The following is a 25,149-nucleotide window of genomic DNA, read 5'->3' on the forward strand; positions in this document are numbered from 1 at the left end:
AGTGACTTCACGTGACCAAGGTCACACAGCAAACAGTTGGCAGAGCTGTGATTAGAACCCAGGTCCTCTGACTCCAAGGCCCATGCCCTTTCCTGTAGGACATGCTGCCTCTCCCACTTCATACCTTCCCACCCATCTCCCTTTACACCAAGAAAGGAATACTCCCCAGAGCCAGGACCAAGGAAGCAGAGCAGATACAGCAGGAAAGCAGAGACCCTCCTCCGTTCCCAGCTGCCGGAGCTTCTGCTGCCTCCGGCTCACCACAGTCCAACCTGGGCACCACTTCTTGTCAAGCTCCTTGGATTCCTTTCCTAAAGGGTAGCCCAGAAAGAAGCTGCTCAGCAACAGCAGAAGCTGTTAGCGTAGTTTCAATAAAATTTCCCTCAAGTACTTTTCCATACAGTACTAAAGTATCTCTAGTAGGAAATCTCTGCTCCAATAACAATGATTGTGGAATTAATTGAGTGGTCTGGCACTTTCTAATCAATCGATCAATCATATTTATTGAGTGCTTACTGAGTACAGAGCACTGTACTAAGTACTTGGGAGAAGACAATAGAACAGTGTTGGTAGATACATTCCCTGCCCACAGCGAGCTTACAGTCTAGAGGGGGATACAGACATTAATATAAATAAATAAATAACGGATGTGTACATAAGTGCTGTAAGGCTAAGACAGGGTGGCATTAAGGGTGAAAATCCAGGTGCAAAGGTGACTCAGAAGGGAGTGGGAGAAGAGGAAATGAGGGCTTAGTTGGGGAAGGCGTCTTGGAGGAGATGTGCTTTTAATAAGGCTCAGAAGGTGGGGAGGGTGATCGTCTGGCTGATATGACGAGGCGGGCGCTCCAGGCAAGAGGCAGGACGTGGGCGAGAGGTCGGCGGTGAGACAGACAATCTCTGGGAGCCCCATGTGGGACAGGGCCTGTGTCCGACCTGATTGATTTGTATCTACTCCAGCACTTTCAACAGTGCCTGACACAGAGTAAATGCTTACCAAATAACATTAAAAACAATAAGAACTGCCTACGTCAGTATAATTGCTACTATTGCTACAAGACCATCCCACCAGCTCACACAGCTCCCGCTGCACAACATCTTGGATCTTTCGCATACTGACCCTCCTCATAACGCGCACAAGCTCAGCGTGGCCTAGTGGACACAGCACGAGCCTGGGAGTCAGAATGACCTGGGTTCTAATCCCGGCTCCACCATTTGCCAGCTGGATGATCTTGGGCAAGTCGCTTAGCTTCTCTATGCTTCAGGTATGTGTTGGAGTCAGAGGTAATGGGTTCGAATCCCAGCTCCACCACATGTCTGCTGTGTGACCTTGGGCAAGTCACTTAACTTCTCAGAGCCTCAGTTACCTCATCTGTAAAATGGGGATGAAGACTGTGAGCCCTTGGGACAATCTGATTCCCTTGTATCCCCCCCCAGTGCTTTGAACAGTGCTTTGCACACAGTAAACACTTAACAAATGCCATCATTATTACTATTATTATTTATGTGTAAAATGGGGATTTAGACTGTGAGCCCCATGTGGGACATGGATTGTGTCCAACCTGATTAGTTTGTTTCCCCCCCAGCATTTAGGACAGTGCCTGGCCCATAGTAAATGCTTAACAGATACTATAAAGTAATATTACAAGACCATCTCAACTGCTCATACAGCCCCCACTGAGCTTTCATATACCGATTCTTCTCATAACACACACACACACACACACACACACACACACACACTCGCGCACGTGTGCGCACTCTTCCTTCTCCTCCATTTCCTACCCCAGTATTCGACTTTTCATAGATAATATACCCAAATAATCGCTTTACTTTCTACACCAAAGCAGAAAAAGGGCAATTAGAATTATATTTCTGTCATTTCAATTGTCCCCAAGAATAAAATTCATATCTAGCACTGCTCATTATACAAGCCATTAGAATTCAAGACCTGGAAAATATAAATTTTGGTAGACTTTATTCGGCATTCCACAAGAATAGCAACTTAGAAAAGATGGAAATGATTTTATGATTTCTCCCCAGCTAGGCTGTAAACTCCTTGAAGGCAAGGATCATGTCTTCTAACTTTACTGTATGCCTCTGCACCCAATAGGGGTTCAAAAATATTACTGATTGTCTGACTGACTTTTTCTCCTTCAAACTGTTTTATAATTTCAGCGAAACATTTTCAGCTCGTTGCAAGCAGGAAATGTGTCTATGCTGTACTCTCCCAAGCATGCAGAACAGTGCTCTGCACACAGTAGAGCTCAATAAATACCATTGGTTTTAGGGCTAAACATGGATTCATGTTGCCATCCAATGGACCAGGCTCACATCAGGCACCGAAATCTATGTCCCTTCCCCCATTACGGAACTTCCTGAGCCACATCATCAGCGAGGGGGTGTTGGGTGGCATGATGGAAAGAAGACTTGGCAGACCAGAGACAGGAAGAGAAAAAGGGCTCTGGAAAATATTGCAGCTACAGTCTCTTCCTGCTTTGGCTCACTCCACCACCCCAGAGCGGGGTCATCCATTCTGTCTGGAAAAGAAGGGGGTAGGAAAGGACCAAGGAAGCCAAGTTAGCAACTGATCTCCCCAAAATTGGGTATTAGATTGTGCCAAAGAATGGTATTTGAGATCTCAACTGTGTCATTTACCCCCTGCTGCTCTGTTCTGTACTCATCATCATTACCAGTGGCAGTTATTGAGTGATTACTATGTGCAGAGTACTGTACTAAGCACTTGGCAGCTGCATGTGGCCTGGGTTCTCCTTATCCTACCATCCTACCCTGGAATCCCCTGGGAATCTGATCACTGATCAGGAAGAGCCAGATGCCTGCCTCCTGGAGTAGGAAGCCAGACGGCTTGTAATTGTGTTCGCTTTTTTTTTTCACGACTTTTGACATGCAGTATAACCAACTCTATGTAATTATTGAAAATGCTTATCTATATTACGAAGCCTTTCGATCCAGAAAGATAAAGGAAAATCAGCGGGGACTGAAGGGGTAAAGACTTGATGAACAAGAGCCCTACATGTGGAAAAGGCATACAAAAATAAAAGGGGGAAAAGAGATTAGCCTCAGTAAGTCCAGCAACAACAGGTATAAAGCAAGAACTTGCTAGTACCCTATCAAGAGGTCCATGACCATCTTTGAAGAAATGTGTGACGTTGAAACACCTTGCAAATGAAATTGTTCAACTTTTCTACTACAGCTATTCCAACATCTTGGCAGTTTTCTTCAAACCACCTGCCCAGACCAAATGGTGTGCTTTTTCTCTGGTGACTAATCATTAGCATCCTTTGGGGGCTGGGAAATTGATCATTTGCATCCAATGTCAGTGGTGGTTTGCCATTTAAGAAAACGAAAATGTTGTCACGTCAAATTCACCCACAGGCAAAGGCCAGGAGGATAATGCCCCAGGCTGCCATGACTAGAAGATTGCATTAAATAACTAAAATTAGATTAGGTTAAATGAAGTTCTACATCTTCTTAAGAAAGAAGTTCGACTTTACGAACTTTCCCCATCTTAGTACAATATTTGTTTATGCGACAAAAGATTGCATTAAGAGCAGTGGTAAGGTGCGATGAGTTATCAAGGATTCTTCTGTGAGTTTTTCGTCTTGATTCCAGATGCAGACTGGTTTCATTTCATGGCTATTGCGCTTTTAAACTGTTATACTGATAAATTTCCCATTGTATGGAAACCTTCAAATATGCAATCCCACATTTTTACAGATGAATTTAAACCAACAAAATTGCCCACCCCTTTTCCATTTAAAATGTAACAAGCGTACCCAGATTCATAAGTGATGTTAAAGGTAATAATGCTAAACCAAACCAAATCACGGTAATACAAATACCCTTTAGGTCCACATTACACAACAACAGTTCCACCTGCAGCCTATATTTTTCCCCAGCTCACGAGTAAAATATTTCTTAGCATCTTGCATGGACTCTGTACTTTTCAACCTCTTTTCTCCCTCTCCCTTTCCCCCTGGAGAAATATATGTGTACATGCATGCATGCATGAGAACCAGTGCCCTAGAAGAAAGAATATGGACTTGGGAGTCAGAGGGTCCGAGTTCTAATTCTGGCTGTGCCAGGTGCCTGCTTTGTGACCTTGGGCAAGTCAGTTAACATCTGTGTATCTCAGTTTCCTCATCTGAAAATTGGGGATTTAATTCCTGTTCTTCCTCCTACCTAGGTTGTGAGCCCCAGGGACTGTGTCTCACCAGATTAACTTGTATCTAACTCAGCAGTTAGAACAGTGAATGACACACAGTAAGCACTTAAGAAATAATAATGATAATACATGTATATGCACACATATCATACTACTAATAATGATGGTATTTGGTAGGCACTTAAGTGCCAAGCACTGTTCTGGACTTGCATAGCTAAATATCACTGAGCCAGTTATTTTGATGAGTTTACATTGTTTTAACCCAGGGAAGAGTATGCTGAATACTTTTCAGGGTGAAATTTAAGTCCATCATCACTCAGAATAGAGGTGCATCAGAAAAGGGAGGATCATAACCCAGGATGCCAACTGGCAATTATCAATTATCCAACCCTTTCAGCCCTTAAGACTGTAGAGGGGAGAGGGAAAGAGGGAGGGAGGCAGAGAGAGAGAGAGAGAGAGAGAGAGAGAGAGAGAGAGAGAGAGAGATGCATGTGTGCATTTATGCTAGGTAAAAATTTGTCTCTCCAATTCCTCTAAATTAGCTCATTGTTGTTATTTAAGCAGCTTTGCCCATTTTATTAGTACTGGATAATGCTTGTGGATGAAAAGAATTTAATCCACAAGATACAAGAAAACATGACTATATGTTAGATTTATTAAATACTCTTATTTAAAAACCTTTAGTTTTAGAAAGGTGAAAAAACAGAAAATAAAAAGCCCCCCGTCCCCAAACCCTAAGGAAATGTAATGAATATAAAATTTAATTTGGAAAAATGTGGCTTTTTTGAAAGAACTAACAGTTATGGGCTCCGAAGAAAATAAAATTCATTCAACTACAATCTCCTCCTACTATAGCTTACTCAAATTATTGCAAAAATTACATGAACCATATAGGTATCCCATCTTAGTATAGAATTGGGTGCTAATGCTGTCCCAATCCACTATGTTTTTCAAAACCCCCAAATCAAATCAAAATAAAAACCTCAAAAATAACTAACACACTACATCTCTACAGTCTGGGCACAGAATAGCAATATACAATTTTGGTAGATCACATCTAAGTGCAGAATGTATCACATCTTAGTATAAGACTGGATGCTAAATGCTGTCCCCATCTACCATGTCTTTCAAAACCAAAAAAATCAAATCAAAACAAAATCCTCAAAGGTAGTTGACACTGTTTCCTATAGTATGGACAGAGCATGGCAACAAATGGTTTGGCTGGGAAGAAGACTACTGGTTAAAAAAAATGATGGCATTTGTTAAGCGCTTACTATGTGCAAAGCACTGTTCCAAGCGCTGGGGGGGGATACAAGGTGATCAGGCTGTCCCACGTGGGGCTTACAGCCATCATCCCCATTTTACAGATGAGGTAACTGAGGCTCCGAGAAGTTAAGTGACTTGCCCAAGGTCACACATCAGACATGTGGCAGAGCCGGGACTCGAACACATGACCTCTGACTCCAAAGCCCGTGCTCTTTCCACTGAGCCACGCTGCTGCTCTAAGTCTGATTAGCTCTTAGATTTTAAACCCCCTTGGGCACAGGGACTGTGTCTAATTTCCACCTCTGTATTTTCTCCCCGTGTTTAGTTCAGAGCTCAGCAGATAGTAAGGGCTTAATAAATAGTATTACTAGTACTACTCTGTTTTCTGAGTCTTCTTTTATGACTGTCAGAAGTCATTTGTCTAAATGTATGTCAGTTTCCTCTTTATTACAAATCATCAGCAGACCTATCTGCACTAAATAAAGCTGATGAGGTATTTTATGCTCCAAAAGAAGAGGGTTCTGTATCCCTTAACCACTTGATATTCACCCCACCCCCAGCCCCAGGGCACTTATGTACATATAATGATGGTATCTGTTAAGAACTTATTCCTGTGGCAAGCATTCTTCTAAGCCCTAGGGTAGATACAAGCTGATCAAGTGGGACAAAGTTCCTGTCCCACATAGGGCTCACAGTCTTAATCCCCATTTCACAGATGAGAGAATTTAGGTCCACAGAAGTGAAGTGACTTGCCCATGATCACACAGCAGGCATGTGGCAGACCCAGAATTAGAACCCAGGTCCTTCTTACTCCCAGGCCCGTGCTCCAAGCATTAGGCCATGCTGCTCTCTGCTAAGCACCGTCTTTATTATAATCTACAATTATAATACAATTTGAAAAGAAAGTTTATTAGTGACTCGGTGAGGAGCATTCTACTTTCTAATAAAAACAGCTAAAATAGGGTTCTGTATATTTACAGTGTTGCTAAATTACACAAAGTATTTTAAATAATCTACTCCTTTGACTATTGACTACTGACCTAGACTATTTTCGTGGGGTTTTTTTTGAAAAAGCAGCATGGCCTAGTGGAGAGAATGGGAAGAGCCCAAACCGGGAAATCAGAGGATCATGGGGGGTTTTTGTTGTTGTTTTGTTCTGAGTGGTATTCGTTAAGTGCTTACTATGAAACAGGCACTAAACTCTGGGATATATACAAGTTAATCACGTTGGAAACAGTCCATGTCCCACATGGCGCTCACAGGCTTAATCCCCATTTTACAGATGAGGTAACTGAGGCACAGAGTAGTGAAGTGACTTGACCAAGGTAACACAGCAGACAACTGGTGGAGCTGGGCTTAGAACCCAAGTCTTTTGACTTCCAGGCCCATGTTCTATCCATTAGGCAACACTGCTTCCCATTTGGGTTCTAATCCAAGAACCACCACTTGCCTTCTGTGAGACACTGGGCATGTTGTTTAACTTCTCTGGGCCTCAGTTGCCTCTTCTGTAATATGGACATTCAATACCCGTTCTCCCTCTTCCTTATACTATAGAGAAGCAGTATTGCCTAGTGGCAAGAGTATGGGCTTGGAAGTCAGAGGTCGTGGGTTCTAATCCCACTTCCGCCACTTGTCTGCTGTGTGACCTTTGGGCAAGTCACTTCACTTCTCTGTGCCTCAGTTACTTCATCTGTAAAATGGGGATTGAAAATGTGAGCCCCATGTGGGACAATCTGATTACCATGTACCTATCCCAGCATTTAGAACAGTGCTTGGCACAGAGCAAGCACTTAACAAATACCATCATCATGATTATTATTATTACACTGTAAGCCCCAGGGACTGTGTCCAACCTGATTGTTTTTCACCTACTCCAGTGCTTAGTACAGTGCTTGGCACATAGTAAGTACTTAACATATACTATTATTAATGTTATTACTTTAAGGTCTTTAAGGAAAGCAATATTTATTATCTCTCCACTTCCTCGAAATATACACCATCATGTACCCCTGAAATAGAAAAACCATCCATGGAATAATAATCTCTAAAATTAAGATTTGAGGATTAAAAGTTAAGTAGATTTTCCAGACACTCACTCCCCCAGAAAGCACCCCTTACCATTTGAGATCATGCAACCTATATTAATGAAGGGCGTGGTAGAAGCTAATGTCTCATTCTTGTCTTCAGATTTCACACTTAAAACAGTTTCCGCCCTCTCAAATCCACTACATAATTTCTCATAAAATTCTCGACAGTAAAGTCACCCAAGGCTGAAAGTGAGGGAATTAGAATGGGAAGAGCCAATATTTATCCAGGAGACTATAGTAGTAGTGTGACATTTGCTCTTTGCTGGATAGTGTGGTACTTGTTAAACTCTTCCTAAGTGTCAAGCACTCTGCTAAGCACTGGGATAAATACAAGCTCTTCAGATTGGACAGTCCCCATCCTACAAAGGATTCAAAGTCTTAGAGAGAACTGGTATTGGATCCCCACATTACTAATGAGGAAACTGAGGCACAGAGAAGTTGTGATTTGCCTGAAGTCACACAGCAGGCCAGGGGCAGAAGTGGGATTAAAACCCATGTCCTCGACTCCCAGCACTGTACACTTTCTACCAGGCACACTGCTTCTGTGAAAGTAGTCAGTTCTTTGGGGATTAAAGTATACACAATTTTCAGCCATTAAAATGCTGAGAAAAATCTGATTAGAGCAAATGTCTCCAAATATAGGAGGCAACAGGCACTGTGGCAAGCCTCAGACACCTCTCTACACTGCCCTTGCAGGAACTCCACCATCCGTCGCTTTCCCCACCTGCTTTTCCACACTGGGAAACTCTTCCCATTAGTTTGCAACTTATACCCTACAGAATGCAGAGAGATATTTTCAATAAGAAAACAGTAACTGGAACAAAGCTCAGGTATATGCTCAGGTGTGACTGGTGGTTTGTTAGAAAATCCAGACTTAAGAACACTGTTCTGGTGAGACTTTTTGTATTTTCCTGAAAAGCCCTCTTGGATCACATTTCATGATTTGAACAGTCACCCTCACACGCTGATTATTATTTCATGTTCTGTGCTTTTATTCTATAGGAAATATAGAAGAAATTTGCATTCCAACACCTCTTGCATGAGGAGATGAAGCACCTAAAATAAACACTCAATAAATGTCTTAACAGGGCAGCAGGAAACAGTCACTAAAAGAAGCTTTGAAGAGTTGGCTTTAACCAGTTTCCAGCGAACTGCTGAACAGAACTAATGCCCTCCATCCTCTCCTTCACAACCCTTCAGCAATACTGAAGAATATCTCCCCTTCCTTTCCAACCTAGTCTCACAACCTCAGATTCAGTCTCAGACTCAAAAGCGAATAAATCCTGGGAATTATTTCATTGAATAAAAAGCACTGAGTATATCTGAAGTATATATAAAACTTAATTACATAAATAATCAATTAGATAAACATATTATGTAAAATGTACTTCCATGCTGCTTAAGGGAAGCAGCATGGTCCAATGGGAAGGGCACAGACCTAGGAGTTAAAGGATCTGGGTTCTAATCCTGGCTCTGCCCACTTGTCAGTTGTGTGACCTTGGACATGCCATTTAATTTCTCTGAGCCTCAGTTTCCTCAACTATAAATGGAGATTAGATTTTACTTCCTCCTACTTAGATGGTAATTCCCCATGGGACAGGGATTAGGGTCCCACCTGATTATCTTGTATCTATGTATTTTAAGCAATGCTTGGCACAAAGTACATGTTTAACAAGTGCCATAAGAATAGGAAAATTATTTTAAAACAGTCAACCTTGGATCCAGGTAAAAATATTTCCCTTTTAGGGGGCACCCATCTGTGATTCAATTTCCTACTAGGGAGATGAAGAAGCCCTCCAGAAATTACTAAAACTGGGATTTCTGGGGAGAAGACAGGGCAGACCAGATAGATCCTTAGATTGCTGAGGTGATGTATCTTTACCAGAGTTCGCACTTCACGGTTCTTCAAGATAGCAACTGACCGCACTGTGAAACACCTCAGAGTTTGAGGTATTTTTTAATAGTGAGTGACGATCATGAGATCCATGCACAAAGGCACTGAGCCACATGAGGGACAGAGGTTGTGTCTGATCTGACTGCATTGTGTCTACCCCAACATTTAGTAGGCACTTAATAAATTTCCATTATTATTTTTAGCCATCCCTCCTGGTTCTAGGTTTCCAAAGGTGCAATGGATCAAAGGAATTCAGAAGGATGCAAGATAAGGACCTCCTTAACATCCAGGGTATTGACTCCACATCATCCATCAATGGTATTTATTAAGCACAGAGGCACGGCACTTGACATTATTCCAGAATCCCACCCACCACATGACATTTTCTTAGCCATCACCAGTGTTCATCTTTCCTATGTCCAGCATGTGGCAATCAGCCATTTCCTCCCAGTAGTACAATCTCAAATTTGAGGCTTTCCAAGATGATACCAGATTTAACGGCAGAAGAGCCAATTTTCATTCTGCCTGCTTTCAAAGTCATTTGAAAAATCTAATAATCTGAGACTATATATTTGATTAGAATATGAATACTATATTGAACTTTCCACATTTAAGGGTCTCCATCTTCAACCTGAGTATTGTCATCATTCCACTGAGCAATGGGACAGTAGAGTACCAATGTGATACCCGGAAGACTAAGTTTTTAAGGATCTCACCTGAAATCTGGGACATGTCTTGAGGCTCATCTGTTTCCATTTTTCTCAGGTTATCTGAGAAAGAAAAAACGGGATTTTAAGTTAACACAAAATATTAATGAAAAAAGGGGAGAAAGAAAACCTTTGCTATTTAACAACAAGGTTATCTGGCAGGAATAATGCATTTTTTTTCTTTATTTCCTTCTTCGCGTACTTGCTGGGGTATCAGACTGGCACAGACCTTGATCCTTTTAAAAACAGCATTACAAAGATTTATAAAAATATCATTACAAGCCCAGGAAGACCAAATTTGTTATTTATTGTTAATTTCCTACTGCATAATAACCCAAAATGCAAACTGACTGCAACAAAATTAAGCAGAAAATTAAATGGCCCTGGGTCATTGTAGGCACAGAATTCATTCTCTTGGCTGATCCATAGTTATGTTCTTTCTAATTTACTGAGCATGCATCGATGAACCTTGAGTCAGCTTGGTGACACGCGTACAATCAGCAATCAAAAAACGAAGCAATTTGCTGAAGAATGTCTCATTTACCCAGGCAGGGCTGCATATCTGAGCAGCTCTTCACTATCTCCGTTAATAATGAATACACCTCAAGCTGTGGCAGATGGGCAAAACAGCAGCTTCAGTCTTTGTCCCTCACTCTTTCAAGATTCCTTCCTTCTGCTCTCACCACCTCTCTTCTTCACAGGGAGAAGTGAAGCTCCCTAAAATAGAGAAACAAACCCACGGGAGAAAGGGAACTGGAGCCTTCCTGTTTTGCTGACAGATGGCTAGCTCCTCAGATTTGTTACAAATACTGGGAAGCTACTGCCCCTTATGTTGCAACACTTTCAACGTTCCAGAGACTAAGTTCCGAGTCACCTCCCGGCACCACGGGCAAGCGCACTGAGGGTTCGGTGGGGCGGAAATCATGGTTTCTCGTTTGGAACTCGGGCTTACCGACGTCTCAGGTCCCCAGGAGAAGTTCCTTCGATAGAAAAACGCACAGGTCGGGTATAATCCCCGCTCGGCCTGAAACTGCTCTTTATGCTCTGAACTATGGAGTTCCTCTTACTCACCCAGATGTTTAGAGAGAAGGGGAGACACCTATTCGCAGAAAAGGAATTGGAAACCAATGGGCGAACAGATGAATTGGGTTCACTACCCAAGCTGATGACATAACTCTCCACAAGCCATGTTCTCAAAGGAGGTTACTCTCAAATGAATAAATGAATAACCTAGATCTGCCTGACTTTGGAACCCTAGTGGCAAATAAGAATTCATAATAAAATGAAATGGAAAACTCTTATCATACAGTCTTTTAAGTATTTCTCTAAGGAGGTCAAAGTGCTTATAGGTTTTGAGGAGGAAAGGTGTCATCTAAAACTAAGGGTAAAGTACTACTATTGCTGCGGAAAACAAGAACCCTTATATTAAATTGAATGGTCAAGCAGTTCAGTAAACCCTGAAAAATAATCAACCTAATTGTTTAAATGGATTGTACAAATAGGAGAACTGTATAGATATAGTTTATTGGATAAAACAAAACCGTATTGGTTTTTTTCATGGAAATTCAAGTAAGGTGAAACTTCTCTCCTGCTTCTTCTTTTTTTTTTTGATGGCATTTGTTAAGCGCTTACTATGTGCAAAGCACTGTTCTAAGCGCTGTGGGGGGATACAAGGTGATCAAGTTGTCCCACGTGGGGCTCACAGTCTTAATCCCCATTTTACAGATGAGGTAACTGAGGCTCAGAGAAGTGAAGTGACTTGCCCAAGGTCACACAGCGGACATGTGGCAGAGCCGGGACTTGAACCGAAATAAATGCAAGCGTACTAAATTTCTGTCCCTAAAACGGATCCACATCTGACCCATCTCCATTTCGATGAAACAGGGTGGCTTTGATGTAGAGTTTTCGTTGGCCAAAGCCAAATGAATAATCAGTGATATTGTGTCCACACTGGGGATACAGTGTGGCAGTTTCTGAAAAATAGAAAAGAATCTGAGTGAAGTTTCTTGCTGCTTACTAAGACCCAGCAACGACTTCAACCTGAAGAAAAGAAGTTTCAAAACTAGTATTATTTTCTTCCATAACTGAGCTCAGATGGTCTAGCACACATTTTATGTTGGATTCAAGAACACAGGGCAGCAGAACCACGGTGATTGTTTCCTTGAAGGTGCCTCTTGATTGGTCTAAGAATCCACGTGATCGACAGCTGAAATCTAAGGATGCTGGTAGGCCATGTCCTCCCTGTACACTCCATCCTCAGGCCACTGAAGTCAAAGATGGAATGCTAAAAAGGTCTAAAATTTACTCTGTCAAGCAAAGCATAGCACTGCCAAATGTAGGGATGTCAAGGTTGTTGGGGCAGGCTTAGAAGTGTGCATGTGCTTTAAAGAGCTCAAATACCTCTGGAATCATGTTGACTCTGAGTATCCATTTTGCCCTTAGTATAGAATAGGCAAAATCAGGCTAAAATTGGCTGATTTTCTACTGGAAAATTAGGGTGGGAATGATGCCACTTACTATTACTGACACATTTCTGTTCTGACTGAGAATGGGAAAATTGACCTAAGCTGGGAAGGAAACACTTCACAGGAATCTGCATAGTCAAATGGCAGCTAGAGAAGGATGACTAAATCACACCGTGGTTTTCATGCTACACTGACAAAATGAAGTGGAGAATTGAAGACATTAGCCAGAAGCACTAAGGCCAAGTGGAAAGAGCACAGGCCTGGGAGTCAGAGGACCTGGGTTCTAGTCCTGGCTCCGCCATATGTCTGTGTGACATTGGGCAAGTCACTTAACTTCTCTGGGCCTCGGTTCCCTCATAAGCAAAATGGGGATTCATTGCCTGTTCTGCCTCCATCTTGGACTGTGAGCCCCAAATGGGACCTGATTATCTTGCATCTACCCCAGCGTTTAGTATGTGCTCGACACACAATATGTGCCTAACAAATACCAAGATTATTATTATTATTACAGTGCTTCACACACAGTAAATGCTTAACAAATAACTCAATTTTTATTATTACAGTATATAGGCACAGAGTAAGAACAAAAACTACAATTATTATTCTTATTATCATTGGAAGGCAACGGGGCCTAGTGGAAAGAGCACATGACAGGTTTCAGGAGACCACAGTTCTAGTCCCAGCTCTGCGACCTGCCTGTTGAGTGACTTTAGACACTTAACCTCTCTGTGCCTTAGTTTCCCCATCTGTAAAATGGGGATAAAATATCTATTGGACTGTCAGCCCATGTGAGACGGGGCTTGGGCAGGATCTGATGACACCACTTTGGAAATAAGAAATAACTCCATTATTATTATAATTCAGGCAAAAAAAAAATCCAAAAACTTGCTACAGAGGAAAGAAGGGGAAAACGGAAGGGTAGCCATGATTTAGCCAGATGAGCTGTTGAACCTGCACAAATACACCGTATACCAAATAAATCTCCTCTTCCATTGTCTAGATAGACAGTTCTTTAATTCCCTTTGTCACTCATTTATTGTGCCTCTAATATTATGGATATTAGGGGAAACACAATGTATATGAGATGGAGTCCCTGTCCTCAAGGGGCGCACAGTCAACAGGAGGAGTTTTAAATTGTTGCAGATGCCAAGTGCTTAGTTCAGTGCTCTGCGCACAGTAAGCGCTCAATAAATACGATCAAATGAATGAATTCAAAAGCACAATGAGCCTCAATGTACATGGTCCAACTAGGGACATATTTGTATGGGATAAATCTGGAGGCAAGTTGAAAAAATGTCACAAATGCCAATTACATCTTATTGATGCAATTACATCTTATTGATCATCTTCAACATCATTTAGCTCAAGCCTCTTACTGCTTAAAAATTTCCAATGGTTGCCCATTCTGCTCTGCACCAAGCAGATACTCCTGATGATTGGCTTTAAGGCATTCATTAAGCTTTTCTGCTGCTACTTATCCTGGCTCCTTTCCTACTACACTCCACCTCCACACTCTTCACTCCTCTCTGGCCAAATCTACTCACTGGGCCTTGTTCTTCTCTCTCTTGCTGCTGACCTCTTGGCCACATTCTACCTGCTTTCTGGATCTCCCTCTCCCTTCCATCAGGAAGTCCAGAGCTCTCCCCATCTTCAAAGCCCTCAGGAAATCACATCTCCTCCAGGAGGTCTTCCTTGATTAATCTCTCATCTCCCGCTTCTATTCCCTCCCATTTTTAGTGATATTTAAGTGCTTGCTATAGGTCAAACATGGTTTTAAGTGCTGGGATAGGTATAACTTAATTAGGTTGGACACAGTCCCTATGCCACATGGGGCTTCCAGTAGGGGTTCCTCCCCTGTTGGTATTGAATTAATTGGGACAGGTATTTAATCCCAATTTTACAGTTGAGGAAACCAAGGCACAGAAAAGTTAAGTGACTTGCCCAGGGTCACACAGCAAGCAATCGGCAGAGCAGGGATTAGAACCTCGGCCCTCTGACTCCTTGGCCCGAACTCTTTTCCTAGGCTGCACTGCACTTCCGAGTCACCTAAGGACTTGGGTACTCACTAACCCACCCCAGCCCAGGGAGCACTTAGTTTTCCTAACTTTAAGCTATGTTGCTTCTCCCTACCTGTAATTTACTTTAGTGTCTATCTCCCATGTTGGATTGTAAACTCCTTGAGGGCAGGGACAGTGTCTACCAACCCTACTGGTTCAGTGTCTGCACAGAGAAGCACTGTGGCTCAGTGGAAAGAGCACGGGCTTTGGAGTCAGAGGTCATGGGTTCAAATCCCATCTCCGCCACTTGTCAGCTGTGTGACTTTGGGCAAATCACTTCACTTCTCTGCGCCCCAGTTCCCTCATCTGTAAAATGGGGATTAAGACTGTGAGACCCCACTTGGGACAACCTGATCACCTTGTAACCTCCCTAGCACTTAGAAAAGTGCATTTCACATAGTAAGTACTTAATAAATGCTATCATTATTATTATTATTATTACTATTAACAATACATACTCCTGATGGATTGACTGAAAGGCCAGCTACTAGAACTTTTAACCACATTTGATTATAGGATTAAGTACGTGATGCTTATGTAGAAGGGGTATTTTCTCTGTGAGTGTGCATCCATGTGTATACCTTAGTCCATCCGGGTTTCTACACAATGGAGAGCAGTTGTCCACTCATAAGAATCATTTCCCCTCTCCCCTTTGTCAGTTGGCACAGACTGGGAACTCCGCTGTGGCCATCCAGGCCACTACCGGGGAGGAAAGACAGCATCAGGGAGTAGGTGTGAAAAGGTCCAAAACAGAGTCTATCCATCAGGCTAAAGTTCTGGTATCAGGATTCCCTGAGCAGGCTGGGGCAGGAGGAGAGGTATGTGGCTGCTTTTATGCCTTGGTTGAATTCCTACAAAGAATAATAATGGTATTTGTTAAGTGCTCACTATGTGCCAGGCACTGTACTAAATGCTGGGGTGGATAATAAAGATAATAGAGAAGCAGCATGGTGTAGTGGATAAAGCACGGGCCTAGCAGTCAGAAGGTCATGGGTTCTAATCCCATCCCGCCACTTGCATGCTGTGCGACCTTGGACAAGTCACTTAACTTCTCTGGGCCTCAGTTCCCCTATCTGTAAAATGAGGATTGAGACTGAGGCTTACATGGGACAGGGACTGTGTCCAACCCTATTTGCTTGCATCCATCCTGGTACTTAGCTTAAAACAGTGCCTAGCACTTCTTAAGCATTTATCAAATACCATTATTATTATTATTATTATTCGGCTGGTGTTTCATGGTGGGCTTCCTACACTCAGATTTGGTTCAGCACCTGATTTTTCTCCTGATAGTTCTCCTCAGACGTCACCTTACCTTTTTGACACCATTCCACTACTTCTCATTTCACCTCTTTTAGATGCTACTAACCAACATTTCTTCTCATATCATGTCAGAGGGAGGAGGTGGCCATACTGAATCAATCAATCAATCAATCAATCAATGGTATTTATTGAGTGCTTATGGGCAGGGAACTTATCTGCTAATTCTGTTGTACTGTACACAGTAAAATGCACACAGTAATGCACCTAGCAAGTGCTCACTAAATATGATTGATTAATTGATTGCAAGGCACTGTACTAAGGGCTTGGGAGAGTACAACAGAGTCTGCTCACGAGGAGTTTACAGTCTAGAGGGGCAGTGGGATGGGGAAAAGATTGCATCCCCTCTCACTAACCCCCTGCCCTACTCCTTACTTGGTACCCTAGTACCCATCTTACTCTTCCTCCATGTGAGCTACAGATTTGGGGGCATTAATAATATTCATTTATGTTTCTCCTCCAAGAGGCCTTTCCCAATTAAGCCCTCTTTTCCTTGACTCCCTCTCCCCACTGTATCACCTATGCACTCAATCCGTACCCTCTGGGCATTTGGTATTAACCGCACCCTCAGCCCCACAGCACTTTTGTACATATCTGTAAATTATTTAGTTATATTATTGTCTCTCCCCTGTAAGCTCATGCAAGCAGTGACTATGAATACCAACTCTGTTGCATTATAATCTCCCAAGAGCTTAGTACAGTTCTCTGGGAAGTTCTCTTCCCTCTCATCTTATGAAATCTCTCGCTCCATCCCTTCTCCCCTCCTTAACTTCCATCTTCAACCGCTCACTCTCCACTGGTTCCTTCCCCTCTGCCTTCAAACATGCCCATGTCTCTCCCATCCTAAAAAAACCCTCTCTTGACCCCACCTCACCTTCTAGTTATCGTCCCATATCCCCCCTACCATTCCTTTCCAAACTCCTTGAACGAGTTGTCTACACACGCTGCCTAGAATTCCTCAACAACAACTCTCTCCTCGACCCCCTCCAGTCTGGCTTCTGTCCCCTTCATTCCACGGAAACTGCCCTCTCAAAGGTCACCAATGACCTCCTGCTTGCCAAATCCAACGGCTCATATTCTGTCCTAATCCTCCTCGACCTCTCAGCTGCCTTTGACACTGTGGACCACCCCCTTCTCCTCAACACGCTATCTGACCTTGGCTTCACAGACTCCGTCCTCTCCTGGTTCTCCTCTTATCTCTCCGGTCATTCTTTCTCAGTCTCTTTTGCAGGCTCCTCCTCCCCCTCCCATCCTCTTACTGTGGGGGTTCCCCAAGGTTCAGTGCTTGGTCCCCTTCTGTTCTCAATCTACACTCACTCCCTTGGTGACCTCATTCGCTCCTACGGCTTCAACTATCATCTCTACGCTGATGACACCCAGATCTACATCTCTGCCCCTGCTCTCTCCCCCTCCCTCCAGGCTCGCATCTCCTCCTGCCTTCAGGACATCTCCATCTGGATGTCCGCCCGCCACCTAAAGCTCAACATGTCGAAGACTGAGCTCCTTGTCTTCCCTCCCAAACCTTGTCCTCTCCCTGACTTTCCCATCTCTGTTGACGGCACTACCATCCTTCCCGTCTCACAAGCCCGCAACCTTGGTGTCATCCTCGACTCCGCTCTCTCATTCACCCCTCACATCCAAGCCGTCACCAAAACCTGCCGGTCTCAGCTCCGCAACATTGCCAAGATCCGCCCTTTCCTCTCCATCCAAACTGCTACCCTGCCCATTCAAGCTCTCATCCTATCCCTTCTGGACTACTGCACTAGCCTTCTCTCTGATCTCCCATCCTCGTGTCTCTCTCCACTTCAATCCATACTTCATGCTGCTGCCCGGATTATCTTTGTCCAGAAACGCTCTGGGCATATTACTCCCCTCCTCAAAAATCTCCAGTGGCTAACAATCAATCTGCGCATCAGGCAGAAACTCCTCACCCTGGGCTTCAAGGCTCTCCATCACCTCGCCCCCTCCTACCTCACCTCCCTTCTCTCCTTCTACTGCCCAGCCCGCAACCTCCGCTCCTCCACCGCTAATCTCCTCACTGTACCTCGTTCTCGCCTGTCCCGCCGTCGACCCCCGGCCCACGTCATCCCCCGGGCCTGGAATGCCCTCCCTCTGCCCCTCCGCCAAGCTAGCTCTCTTCCTCCCTTCAAGGCCCTGCTGAGAGCTCACCTCCTCCAGGAGGCCTTCCCAGACTGAGCCCCTTCCTTCCTCTCCCCCTCGTCCCCCTCTCCATCCCCCCATCTTACCTCCTTCCCTTCCCCACAGCACCTGTATATATGTATATATGGTTGTACATATTTATTACTCTATTTATTTATTTATTTATTTATTTATTTTACTTGTACATTTCTATCCTATTTATTTTATTTTGTTGGTATGTTTGGTTCTGTTCTCTGTCTCCCCCTTTTAGACTGTGAGCCCACTGTTGGGTAGGGACTGTCTCTATGTGTTGCCAATTTGTACTTCCCAAGCGCTTAGTACAGTGCTCTGCACATAGTAAGCGCTCAATAAATACGATTGATTGATTGATTGATTGATTCTCTGCATGCAGTAAATGTTCAATATGTACCCTTGATTGATCTCTACTGAAATGGGAAGGCATTCGCTTGCGCTGTTTAATGGACAAGTGTTTTTAGTGAAAAATAGATAAATCTACTCCACAACGGTCCTGCAACACAGCCAAACACTGTCTTTTTTCCATATAATGGTAAATATTTTTCCCCTCTAATAATTAAATGGTTGAATCTGAGTCTTCCATATGGCCCATTACACTATCACCTCTTTTGAAGGAAAAAGTAGCTTCATTTTAACATATGCTTATGCAAGAAACCTCCTTAAAAAAACTTCATTGTTCTATTAGGTTAAGTAAATATGACAAAAATTTACTTGAAAAAGTCTGAGGTTGTAATAGCCAAGAGACAAAAAGGTCAACAGCACTTAGAAACTATGGGCCATCAATCATATCACTGGTATTTATTGAGCTCTTACTGTGTGTCGAACACTGCACTAGATGACTGGCAGATAGTAACACAGTAGAGCTAGTAGACACGTTTCCTTCTATCTGATATTCTATTAGGGTACTTCTCTTTGGCGTTCTATTTCTTTTTTTCTTTAGTTTTAAAAATGTACTTTCTAACATAATTTTTTTGAGTTTTCCATTCCACCAATTCCTAATGGAAAGAAAAATGGAAAGCCAATAACTAGAATGGTGGGATTCCAATTTGACTGTTGTTCTTCCTACAATGAATAGAGGCAGCCAGAATTGTGTGTAAATTGGATGTTTTGCTGTGGGTGCAATTTACCACTTGGCCTTCCTTTTGAGGGCAAACTAGTTTGTGCATGCAATTCTTCACCGGCAATTTTTCTTGGGTATGAAATAGAACCTAAAGAGGGAAGGGTCGAAAGGGTGAATGTTTGGAGCCCTTAGAAAAACGGTTCAGAAACTTGACAAATCTATTTTTAGTAAAGGAGAGTTATTCGAGAAGGATTAAAAAAAGAAGATCCTTAATAGATTTTAGTTGACTCATAAAGTCAGATTTCAAAAAAGAATACCAATTTTAGCTACCACAACAGCTTATGATACAGCAGAAGCTACCCTTGACACACTTCAGAATTGACGGGATCACGTTGTTTAGAGACCTAGGGGCAGACCTGGTCCATCTACCTGGACACCTCAAAACTCTTTTGCAAGATTAAAACTGTGCACTGTATATTGAAACTGTACAGTTCTGCACTCTCCCACGTCATATCTATGAATGTTTTGCTTTATGTGTGATCAGGGATGAACACTCTACCTGAACTCACTTCCGTCCAATTCCAAATGAGTTGGCTGGACCTCGTCCTATATTTTCAGTTTTTTTCTCCCCTTCCATAGACTTCAAAAGGAACCCCATGAATGGAGGCAACTGTGAGCTGCAGAGGAAAATGAAAATCTGGACCCTCAAGGGAAAGCTCAGGGAAGAAACGGTGGTGCCCAGTGAATAGAGCATGGGCCAGAGAGTCAGAGGATCCGGGTTCTAATTCTGGCTCTGCCACTTGTCTAATGTGTTGGACTAGTCACTTCACTTTTCTGTGTCCCAGTGACCTCATCTGTGAAATGGGGAGTAAGACTTTGAGCTTCAATGTGGGATGCGGACTGTGTCCAACGTGATTAGCTTGTATCTACCCCAGCGCTTAATACAGTGCCTGGCACACAGTAAGCACTTAACAAATGGCATTAAAAAAAGAATAATGACATGCTAGTTTCCTAAAGCTGTTTTTCCAATGGCAATAAGTAATGTCATTTCTCCCCCAAACCTGTAAGTGAGCATGTACGTGTTCATTTAATGCACAGCTTTGCTGAAATGGCAAAAAGACAGGCAGCATGTGATTGCTGTCTTTTACACGTATTTATCATGGGCCTGGGCTCAGATTATTGCAAGCAAATTATCCTGGGAATGACACAGTACATACTATGGGAGAGCTTAGTACAGTGCTCTACACACAGTAAGCGCTCAGTAAATATGATTGAATGAATGAATGAATGAATGAGTGTGCATGGACACAGGAAAGAGACCAGGCTGGAAAATGCACCCAAATCTTGGCTTCACCCCACCTGCATGCATCGGTTTTCTTACAGGGTCACTCATGCATTTGCAACAACCACTAACCAAATGACCACAGGCAGCCAGACACTGTTCTAGGCATCCTTATGTTTAAAAGCAGTCTCCTTCCTAGATTTGTGCACCAAACAGAGGGAGAAGATGCACACAGATTGAATACGTGACCACAAGTGGTCTGAATAGGGCAACGCACAGAAAACACAAAATACATCAGTCACGAGAATACATCATAAATATAGGTGAGTGTTTGTAGAGGGACATGGGATAGGAAGGAAGAGGTTGTGAGTTAACCTGGGAAAAGTACATGGAAAAGCTGGACTTGGGACCTGAGAGCTATGTAACCATCACATTCACAGAATGAAATGCACACTGATATTCCAAGGAGTTCATTTTTCCTAAAATAAAATATGGCAAAAAATTCTACTGTAGGCTCACGAATACCTTTTAAAGTGGTGTTCAAGTTATGGGAAGTAACACTTAGACACATCAGATTTCTTTTATCACTCAACAAATCTCTAACAGATTCAGTATTTCACAAACTTCATTTAGTACCCCTGACATCAAAGGGTACAGAGTGAAGTTGCCACACTTGCTAAATTGCACTCTTATGGTGAGGCAGCAAAAACTTAGAATTGTGAGATTAGTCCCATCTACAGTATGAGTTTAACAGCATCCAAATCCATTAACTAACTCTTAGGCCACCATTAAATTAAAATTCCTCTACAGAGGGGAAATCACAATCTGGTGCACAAGACTTAAAGAAAGAATCCACAGGAGCTTAGATTTTTTTTTTAAATGGATTTGGTATCTTTTTTTTCTGGTGGCTGCATGGGGAGGAGACAGGAGAAGGAAAAGCTCCTTTCTCTGAAATGAGTAAATGAGGGATGAGGCATATTTGTATCTACCACCTAAGCCCTGTTGGGACTCTGTTGTCTCAGAGAACAAGAAAACATGACAGATTTAACTGGGACAAATGGCCAAGTTTAAATCATATCAGGTTCCTGTTTTAGTCTAGTTTTCCATAGCAAATTACATCAATGCCCTTGACCCCTGAAGAAATGTGATCCAAAGGTTCTAGTGACAGATTATCCTAGAGGATCCAACCCTTAAAGGATGGGGGAAACTCTTGGAAAAGAAAAAAAAAGGACCTGAAATTTCCAAACTAGTTTTAAAAGAAAATGTTAATTAGGTGTTCAATTTATCAACGAGGCTGTGCTGGTTAACTTTATCATTATAATTTGATAAAGTAGACTGTGGTTTTTATCAACATATTTCTTCTTTAAGTCTATTTTAATTCCACTTTAATTTCCTCACCATTATAGAACTTAACACAAATAACTAGGAAAAGGTCACTTTTACAGTCTAAAACTAAGGATCTCACTAGGGGGGCTGTTCTCTCTCTCTCTAGTTTCCATTAAAAGCGCTGGAGAGAATTTTAGAGTGCTTCAGAAAAGTTTAAGATCAATTCCTCATTTTCATTTCTCCTAATGATTTTAAATTCAACATTTTCCATTAAGTCTAGGAGATGTCTTATTAATGGAATTCAGTTTTTATTGTTCTAATTTTGCCCAGGAAAATTATTTTTTACCACAGGAATAGACAGAGCATAGAAGCAGAAATCAAAATTAAGAGTGAAGATCCTGTTTCCACATGAATAGAAACCCTATACTTCTAGCCATTTGATAAAGAAAAAATGTATTCAGATCACATAAAGATGTTTATGGAATACACAATACATTCCCATATCTACAGAGGGCTTTTTCAAACATTTTAGGTAACTCAATTTTTCATATTTGTTTTTAAAAGCACCAAAAACTATGAGAAAAATGGAAGCTGGAACCTTACCTAAAAATCTGGCTTTGTTAACATTTTTCTCTAATTCAGTTTTAATACTAACCTGATTCAAATCAACTTTCTCAAAACAGAAGTGATAATACAAATGGTCTGATTTACCATAGAGAGTGAATTGATTTCTAAAGAAAAATGCACCTTTGCACACTTGAATGAGAAAATACGAAGAACACACTTTTTCTAAATTAGGGCCCCAATTCAGCAATTCATTTAATTCCGTACTCTGTAAACCACTGCCCGCCTCTCCATTAGACATGAGAAGGTGGAGCAAGGGGACACCCAGAAATCTTCGCATGAAAATGAAGCATAATGATCTACTTCATCACAGCGACGACATGCATCTCCAAAATTTAATACTCTGGACATGGGTAAATGAAGATAATCTGGGGGCAAAGCACTCTAACTCCTAGGAAATTACTTAGAGGAAAGGAAAGAAATACTGAGCACTCAGCTATATCAAATAAGGTGAAAAGACTCACTCCTGCCCTCACCAATGAAAATTTCTTCCTGAAAGAGAATGAGGTGAAATAGCACTTCCCACAGAGATTCTATTCTCTATAGGGTTTGTAATATGGATCTAAGAACTACACTCAAATCTCTTAGGGAGCAGAACAGCATCAGATGATCTGGCCCACAGTGATAACCTCAAGTTTCCATGGCGTGTCCAACTGGACCGGCCGAAACACAGAAGAAACCGTGGCTCTGCAGAGACAAGGACGTGGTCTGTAATCCTGTTCTCCCACCCCAAAAAAGCTCGGTTCATCACCTGTTTAAGATTCAATTCTTCAGCCCTTCTCTGCATGTTATTCTCACTTAATTCGACAAGAATCTGAGTTCCCTAGTCCCAAGAGAAGATCATGGGGAAATAAACTGGGTACATAACTCTCCAACCTTATTTTCATGCGTATCTAATCCTAAATAAGACTACCTGCTTATAGTCTTCCGCTGCAAGATGCGCCCATTTTATTATGTCCTTTTCTATTTCCTTTTACTTCTGATTAATTGAACTTATCTTTTAAAAAGCAATATCTCCCAGATTTTTACTTAACTCACATTGAATGCCAAATCTCAAATATATGCATGAAAAAAAGGGAGGGGGAGGTGCTATACATACTTCTGGTATGAGAACTGTAACGTGCTTCACCAAAAACTATCAGCCCCATTTTACAGAAAGATAAAAGGAGGTCAAGTGAACTGACAAAGTACCACGGGCCACAGCCTAAATCAGCAGCTGAATCGAGTCCACAACCAGTCAGTCTGGTCTTATAGCTGGAAATTCCCATTGTTATATGCAACACTTTCTGTTTAAATCCTACTTCTTACTCCTGTTGTAAACCATCACCTCCCTGAGCGCCCGGTCAATTAAAAACGGCTTTTTTTTTTGAGTGCCCTGAAATCTCCATAAGGTAACGCGTGCATGTTGAGGGTACAAACAGTGTCTGTGGCACCCTACTAAACTGGACTCAAACTTCCAGGAGAATAACTCAGAGACAGTTGTTCGTTTCCGTTTTCACAATGGAAAATGGGATAACCACACCACAGGGTCATGATGAAGTATAACAAATAATTTAAAATGATTGTAAAGCACTTTGGGACTAGAGAATCCAATGTAAATCCTAAAGAGGTACAACTGCCAGTAGGAGTCAGTTCTGTCACTTCTCTTCCTTGCACTACATAGTTACCAAACTCTGCAAACTACTAATTCCCTTAATTTTGGAGCACCTGACTTACCGGAGGGCCTTGAATTGCTTGATTTGGCTCTATTGTGATCTGGATCTGTGGGGAATATATACTGATTTGAAAAGGGCAACGTGGGATAATGCTGACTTTTTCGGTGTGACTCTGATCACAGCAGGAGGCAAGGAGTCAAGAATGCTTTTTAAAACCATGTCGTTCTTGGACTGTGCTCTGGGTTAAGTGCAGCTGCATTATCTGATGAATATTCAATAGTCAAAAAAACACCTTACAGTTCCAATAGCAAATTCAAGGTATATTTCTCCACCTCCTGCATTGTAAAAGCTCTGTTTTAGCTTTTACTAGTCTTCTGACCCCAGCCAAGTAAGGCAAAACTCTGTGAGGACACAATCCAGCACAGAAAAGTTGAATTTTCTATTTGATTAAATGTGTTCTTCACAGTTTTTACTCTCCTGACTTTCATTTTTTTAAGTTTTGAGGGTTTGATACCGTGTGAATGTACTATATTAACCAAGAGCTATGAACATAGGAGCAATGAAGATTTCTTCATTCAAAGGTCTCTATATTTTTAATGCAATTAATCACCACCCATCTCCCGCCACAAACTTTTCACAAGCTAGCCGCCCTGCCTGCAGCTGCTGAATAGTGGAAGACATGGCAGCGGTGAGAGTACTGTTCTTTAAGCCCTTCCTCAGGCTGGCCGTTCTGGGTTTGCCGAACAATGAAATGACAGAAGGGAGCTCTGCTGCTCAAGGCAGTAGGATTCACCTGTTTTTCTCAAGGAGTTCGATTACATCCTCAAGGATTTTAACTCTCTTCAGCCTAAACTTGATTTTCTCAGTCTCTGGGCTGCTGGTGGTTTTTATCTCATTTTTGGGTTGGAGTAGTTCTGGGTTGTAGTTTTGTACATTTATCCGGTATTTATCATAAATTTGGGAATTGAAATCGGGAAAGGGTAAACCATAAAATCATCTACAGTACAGCCAGGCCAGAGTTCTCAAAATCCCCTTCCCATGAGCTTCAATC

General features: G+C 42.2%; 1 protein-coding gene across 4 annotated transcripts in view; it reads right to left on the minus strand.

The window, feature by feature from the left end:
- The window catches only part of IKZF1 (IKAROS family zinc finger 1), a 139,050-nt gene that overhangs the window by 111,015 nt on the left and 2,886 nt on the right, over positions 1-25,149 (minus strand). For all 4 annotated transcript variants that reach the window (XM_038760289.1, XM_038760288.1, XM_038760287.1 and 1 more), the window contains exon 2: positions 10,147-10,200. In XM_038760289.1, coding sequence (XP_038616217.1) covers positions 10,147-10,186 — 40 coding nt within the window. In that variant the 5' untranslated portion in view covers positions 10,187-10,200. The remainder of the gene's footprint in view (positions 1-10,146; positions 10,201-25,149) is intronic.

Source organism: Tachyglossus aculeatus, chromosome 18, assembly GCF_015852505.1.
Source record: "Tachyglossus aculeatus isolate mTacAcu1 chromosome 18, mTacAcu1.pri, whole genome shotgun sequence".
NCBI classification, from domain to species: Eukaryota; Metazoa; Chordata; class Mammalia; order Monotremata; family Tachyglossidae; genus Tachyglossus; species Tachyglossus aculeatus.